This window comes from Hyla sarda, chromosome 10 (assembly GCF_029499605.1).
Source record: "Hyla sarda isolate aHylSar1 chromosome 10, aHylSar1.hap1, whole genome shotgun sequence".
Taxonomy (NCBI): domain Eukaryota; kingdom Metazoa; phylum Chordata; class Amphibia; order Anura; family Hylidae; genus Hyla; species Hyla sarda.
This window is the reverse complement of record NC_079198.1, coordinates 112,137,188-112,144,495: the sequence shown is the minus strand read 5'-3', so window position 1 is coordinate 112,144,495 and position 7,308 is coordinate 112,137,188. Positions and strand designations below refer to the sequence as shown.

The window sequence follows — 7,308 nt, the reverse complement described above, 5'->3', positions numbered from 1 at the left end:
GAACTAAATGTTCCGAACGCTGGGCAGTGGAGTATCCAATTAAGAATTTTATGGCAGACAGGAGGCTCGTATCAAATGCATTATCCTTCTTTATTCAGCCCAATATCAGAAAGAAATGCAATGTAATGTAATAACAAAGAAAAAAGAGAGGGGGAGTGTTGGTCACCTAGCAACCACCTACGCCCCCTCTACCTTCCGACCAATCCTCTTCCACACTAAGTCCATATTAACCAAGTCCAGCTCCACCTCCTCCTCTTTCTTTCTGCTCAATAGCAGTGTTAACATCAGATAAGTATTTACTCCAGTGTCTGGTTGTTTGTGCCAGATCTCACTGTTTTATGTTCTGTCATCCGATTTTCCTTTTTTGTGCTATATAACCCGGTGTAGATACTTCATACACCGGGCCTTTCTGCATCTTTTTTTCCCCTACTTTTGTGGTTTTTCCCTGTACTTTTGTCTCTAGACGTATCTGCCCTCCCTGGCGTTAATACACTGTTTTCTCCTGTGTTTGTCCCCTTTCTTGGCCCCTGCCGGTGTTCCGCGTCTTTCGTTCGCTGTTCACACTCATTACCTGTTGTTTCGGGCCGTCGCCATTGCGGTGACGTCGGCTTTCTTCTCCTCCCTTCGTCTCCGCCCCCTCCTCTCGCTCCCTGCGCGCTTCTCGTACACGCTGCGTCAGCGCGTCACGTGAGCACGCAGGGTCTCGCGAGAATACGCGGCTCGGCCTCCCACAGTGTGTTAGAACACTGGGGACGGCCGGGACTCGCGCAGGGCTCCGTGACATACTGCGGCTACTGGAGGCGCTCTGACAGAAGCGCTGACAGTGCCGCGATCCTGCTGTGTCGCTGACGTACAGCTGTCTGTGACAGCTGTGTCAGTAACCCTCAGGTTACGGAGCGGACTGCACCTGTTTCCTTCCTGTACATACGGTTGTTATATTATATACATATATACCTTTGCCTATATATACAAGTACTTACTGTGGCTTACCCCACTTTTTCTCTTTACAGACCTGAACTCTATTGTTTTTTCCCTGTGCTATATGATGGATAATAAATTGGATATGACCCTGGGGGATGGCCCCATTCCTGCTCATACTGTTCATAATACTGATTCTATGTCCGCTGCTGAAATTCACCAGCTAGTGAACAATTCCATTAAATCCGCTCTCACGTCCGCCATGGCGGTCATGAATGACAACATTTCCAAATCCATCTCATTGGCGGTATCTCAATCCCGCAATGACACTGCAGTGGTTTCTGCAGGTCCGCCGTCCACGGCGACCGTACCTAGTCCGGTTTCTGAACCTCAGAAGTCCGGTAAGTCTGAGAGGAAACGCCACCATTGCTCGGACGCCATGACCTCTCCCACACCATTGCTGACGGTGGGAGATGGACAAAATATTTCAGGCGGCCCTTCTCATTCGGGCGCCAACCCGAAATCGGGTTTAAGACCCTCCGCCCGGGAGGATGACTATGATGTACGGGCGACACGCTCTGCTAAGCGGTCAAAACCCGATTCATACATTGATGAATCGGAGGCGGAGTCTGAGGCGGATTATGAGGTGTCTTTACCCTCTTCTATCGAAGGCGATGAAGAGGAGGTAGGTGATATGGAGGAGTGCGACCCCACCGGGTCTGCTACTGCTACGGGCAATCCGCACGCCATATTGGACTCCCTGGGGGTGCCATTTTTTGACCCGGACGACATTAAACATCCCAGGTCTGGGGAATGGTCCCCGCTGCCGCAGGTGGCTAAATATGTGGAGGCGTGGCTACGGAAACCTTTAGATCGCAGTAACCGCAGCAAGTTGCGATCGGAATGTCCGCGACCTTCAGTGGCCAACAAGGTCACGGCTACTCCTGAACTGGACCCGATTCTTATAAAATACTTGCTCAAATCTGGTAAAAACCCGAAGAAGGGTCTGGACAGATCCTTCATGTCCGTACAGGACAAGTTGTTGGACGTCTTGGGACCGCTTACCAAAATTCTCAACATGGCTGAGCATGCGGTGGCAACAGGCGGCTTAGTGGACGCGGGTGTCCTCAGAAACTGGGCCTTGAGGGCCACGTGTCTATTGGGCAATGCAAACTCAGCGATGTCCGCTGAGCGGCGTCGCTCGATACTGATGCGGCTTGACCCGCAGCTGACACACTTAGCTACCGAAGAGCCGGGCCCATCTGCTGAGGGCCTCCTGTTTGGAGACTCTCTAATTAAAAACATTAATAAGTTTGTAGGATTGTTCTCCAGCCTAGATAAGGCGCAATCCTCATTGAAAAAATCCGCTAAGGTTTTCGGCAAAGCCGGAAGGGGCAAGGGTCGACCTTCCGGCAGAGGTGCTTATTTTCGACCCTATGCTACACCCACCGTCCAGTATGTGCAGGACAGACCTCAACCTCAGGCGGTCCCTGCACCCGTGCCAACCAATCCCTTTTACCCAACCCGAGGACGGCCCTGGAGGGCACGTGGTACTTCCAGAGGGTTTTCCAGAGGCAGGAACACAGGTGGGTTGGACTGTACAGAGTGTTTGTTCGGCCCCAGTGGGGGGCAGACTACGATATTTTTCCCACCACTGGTCCATGATTTCTACAGACCCTTGGGTGCTGCAAGTGGTATCGGGTTACATGATAGACTTCATGTCAGAACCGGTCCAATCAAGGTAGCCGACAAATCTTTGCTTCTCAGAGGCAGACAGGACTCTGATAAACCAAGAGGTCGCGGACTTGCTAGACAAAAAGGCCATTGTCCGGGTGTCTATGGACAAACCGGGCTTCCTCAGCAATCTCTTCTTGGTGAAGAAGAAAGACGGAGGCCACAGGCCTGTCATAAATCTGAGGGATCTAAACGAGTATGTGTCGTATCGCCACTTCAAGATGGAGGGCATACATCTGCTCAGAGATTCTCTTCTTCCAAACGATTGGCTGGCAAAGATCGATTTGAAAGACGCGTACCTCACGGTACCAATTCACCCTTCTTCCCAGCAGTATCTCCAATTCCTCTGGGACGACGGGAAGTGGGAATTCACCTGTCTTCCGTTCGGCCTCTCATCCGCCCCGTGGTGTTTCACCAAACTCCTGAGACCGGTTATGGCGCTTCTCAGGAGTCGAGGGGTGAGACTTATCATATATCTCGACGATATATTGATTATGGCTCAGTCTCCTCAGCAGGTGTCACTACACGTGGATTGGACTTGTTCCCTTCTCACGGATTTGGGGTTCTTAATCAATCACAAAAAGTCTGTGTTTGTTCCCACTCAAGACGTGGAGTTTCTAGGCTTCATGGTGAACACCCCCATGGCCATCTTGAGTCTTCCGGACAAGAAGCTTGCACTGCTTCGCAAAGAAATAAGGTCCCTGCTCAGGAGAGACTTGGTTCCACTACGGGCGGTAGCCCGCATCGTGGGCCTTTTGTCGGCCTCCGTTCAGGCCATTCTTCCGGCCCCTCTCCATTACAGGGCATTACAACGCCTGAAGACCGAGAAACTAGCGGAGGGTCTTTCTTATGCGGACAGAGTTCCTCTGTCTCAGGAGGCCCGCGCCGACCTGTACTGGTGGCTCCGCCACGTCCAGGATTGGAATGGCAGGATGATATTCACCTCCAAACCGGATTTGATTGTGGAGTCAGATGCCAGTCTGAGCGGCTGGGGAGCCCGTTGCGGCTCGTCCTCCACGGGCGGCAAGTGGTCCCCGGAGGAGTCCCTACTGCATATCAACTGCTTGGAACTTCTGGCGGGCTATTTTGCAGTCAAGAGTTTCGCATTCCACAGGTCAAATTGTTGTATCCTGCTTCGCATGGACAACGTTTCGGCCGTGCGGTACATCAACCGCTTTGGGGGTACGAGATCCAAGATATTGGCGGACATTGCGAAAGATTTTTGGCAATTCTGTCTCCAGAGGGACGTTCTCCTTTTGGCGGAATATCTTCCGGGAGTCTCCAACTCCGTGGCGGATTGGAACTCGAGGCATCTGATGGACAGCAGCGACTGGACCTTACATCCGTCGGTTTTCCAATCAATTTGGGAGCTATGGGGTCCTTTGGACCTAGATCTGTTTGCGTCCAGACTGAATCGACGGTTGTCACGGTTCTTCAGTTGGAAACCGGATCCGGAGGCTCTGGCCACGGATGCGTTTCTGCAAATGTGGCCCACGGGGACGTTGTACGCGTTTCCCCCATTTGCCATGATTCCCAGAGTGCTATGGCAGACGGAGTCTCAGGCAGCCACTCTGGTGCTGATCACTCCTTGGTGGCCGACCCAGTCTTGGTTTCCCCAGATTCTGGGGATGACCATAGATTATCCACGAATTTGTCCCCTGTTTCAGTCTCTGCTGCTGGACCCCATGGGGGACGCGCATCCATTAGTGTTGTCCGGTCAGTTGCGGTTAGTGGTATGGTTGATCTCGGGATGCCGGACCTTGGTATCGGCATTTCACGATCAGCTAGGGACCTCATGCGAGATGCGTGGGCTCCAGGTACCAGATCGGCTTACCGATCTGCCTGGGGATTATGGGTTCATTGGTGCTCACAACAACAGATGGATCCCATTCATGCCCTTGTGTCCGGAGTCTTAAATTTTTTATCTGAGGCTTTTGACACTGGTAAAGCATATCGGACGATTAATGTGTATAGATCCGCAATTTCTGCTCATCACGCTCATGTAGATGGTGCGACTTTGGGTAAACACCCGTTGGTGTGTCGTCTTTTGCGCGGCATTCGATTTCAACGCCCCCCTGCTCCTAGGTATCATTCTACCTGGGACGTATCCCTGATTTTTCGGTTGTTTTCTTCTTGGGAGGATAATGAGGATTTATCTCTCAAGTTTTTATCATTCAAACTGACCATGTTGTTGTGTTTGATATCCATCAAACGTGTGTCGGATGTTCGAGCATTGGAGGTATCGAGGAGACAATTTACACCCAGGGGTGTGCTCTTCTCCATTGCTCGCCGGACGAAAACCGATCTGAGAACGGTGTTCTATCCGAGTTTTACGGAACATCCTAAGTTGTGTGTGGTTAGATGTCTTAAGACTTATGAGCTTCGGACAGCTCACTTGCGTTCAGATTCTGTTTCCCAACTTCTCATATCTTTCTGTACTCCGCATCGTCCGGTGTCTTCCCCAACATTATCCCGGTGGATCCGTATGACAATGATCCTTGCCGGGGTTGATGTCTCCATTTTTAAAGCGCATTCCTCTAGAGGAGCCATGGCTACCAAGGTGGCTCAGGCGGGAGTCTCTCTGTCTGACGTTATGAAAGCAGCAGACTGGTCTTCGGAAAATACGTTTCGCACGTTTTATTTTCGACCTGAGACTCATGTTTCTATGTTTATTGTGTGATATTGTTGTTAGGTACTTTGAACATGCATTTGATACGAGCCTCCTGTCTGCCATAAAATTTAAGATTTTCCTAGTTAACGACGGAAAATATGGATTTTATAAAGACAGGAGGCGAGTATCAACCCTCCCTATTCCCATCCCTGTCATGGTGTTTTTTTTTTCTTTTCCAGGGTATTGAATGCTGCACCCGAGTGAGTACCGTTGGATGAATTTTCTGTTCCTCCGGATTTCGGACCTCTTTGTTGGAGGTCTGTGGATGGATCGTGTTCCAGTTCTTACCAGAAAAAGTTTGAGTTCTACAGTTCGACGAAGATTGGATCCGCCGTGGGATTCGTGTTGCTGTTCTACTTGTTACGCCTTTCTCCTGGTCTGCCGTATCGGTTGTGGTGGACTGTCTGCATAAAGAAAGAGGAGGAGGTGGAGATGGACTTGGTTTATATGGACTTAGTGTGGAAGAGGATTGGTCGGAAGGTAGAGGGGGCGTAGGTGGTTGCTAGGTGACCAACACTCCCCCTCTCTTTTTTCTTTGTTATTACATTACATTGCATTTCTTTCTGCTATTGGGCTGAATAAAGAAGGATAATGCATTTGATACTCGCCTCCTGTCTTTATAAAATCCATATTTTCCGTCGTTAACTAGGAAAATCTTAAATTTCAGAGGATAGCACAAGAAAACATATCCAGCAGAATAAAGTATACAAGGTCTACATGAAGGCAAGGTCTATAACTCTACCGTGTGGACAGCTGCTTTGATCAGGACTGGATCAGACGTTTGACTTCTGTTGGGAAGAGACTGATTAGCTTCTTAAATAAACAGACTTTAGGATAGAGAGAAAGCAGAGCCACAGAGCCCCCCACTGACCACCAAGGCAAAGTACAACTCTAATGGTAATAGGTAGTAATGAGATTTAATGTCTAGAACACATGTTCTGTTGAAATGTAAAATATATTCTAGTAAATCAACAGTGTGATAGCAAGTTTTAATTATTAATAAACTGGAAAGGGATCTGCTGGAGTGGTAAATCACTGCAGCACAGTATATCAGTATGTGAAGCAAAAATATATAAATAAAATATATGTATATATGCATATCTTATAACCAGCCAATGAGCTCTTTGCTTCCTTGGTGATTAGGTCACATGACATGGTGGAGTAGTGGACAGTAAGTTCAGTAATATCTGTACCCCTGTTCATGATATTTAGAGATTCTCTGGTGTCTGGTATTGTGCCAAGGGACTGGCGCAAGGCGAATGTGGTGCCAATCTTCAAAAAGGGCTCTAGGTCTTCCCCAGGAAACTATAGACCGGTAAGTTTAACGTGCATTGTGGGTAAATTGTTTGAAGGACTTATAAGGGATTACATACAGGAATACATAGGGGATAATTGTATTATAAGTGATAGCCAGCATGGGTTTACTAAGGATAGAAGTTGTCAAACCAATCTAATTTGCTTTTATGAAGAGGTGAGTAGAAGCCTTGACAGAGGAATGGCTGTGGATATAGTGTTTCTGGATTTTGCTAAAGCATTTGATACTGTCCCTCATAGACGTCTGACAGGTAAGTTAAGGTCTTTGGGTTTGGAAATTTTAGTTTGTAACTGGATTGAACACTGGCTCATGGATCGTACCCAGAGAGTGGTGGTCAATGATTCGTACTCTGATTGGTCCCCGGTTATTAGTGGTGTACCCCAAGGTTCAGTACTGGGACCGCTGTTGTTTAATTTATTTATCAATGATATAGAGGATGGTATTAACAGCTCTGTTTCTATCTTTGCAGATGACACCAAGCTTTGTAGCACGGTACAGTCTATAGAGGATGTGCATAAGTTACAAGATGACTTGGATAGACTAAGTGTCTGGGCATCCACTTGGCAAATGAGGTTCAATGTGGATAAATGTAAAGTTATGCATCTGGGTACTAATAACCTGCATGCATCGTATGTCTTAGGGGGGATTAAACTGGCAGAGTCACTGGTAG

General features: G+C 48.5%; 1 protein-coding gene across 1 annotated transcript; it reads left to right on the top strand.

The window, feature by feature from the left end:
• Nucleotides 1-300: 300 nt before the first annotated feature.
• Nucleotides 301-5,882, top strand: LOC130294467 (uncharacterized). Its single transcript, XM_056544307.1, has 2 exons — nt 301-2,504; nt 5,503-5,882. The coding sequence occupies exons 1-2, from the start codon at nt 1,043-1,045 to the stop codon at nt 5,508-5,510; spliced, it is 1,470 nt and encodes a 489-aa protein (XP_056400282.1). The 5' UTR covers nt 301-1,042; the 3' UTR covers nt 5,511-5,882.
• Nucleotides 5,883-7,308: the final 1,426 nt, after the last annotated feature.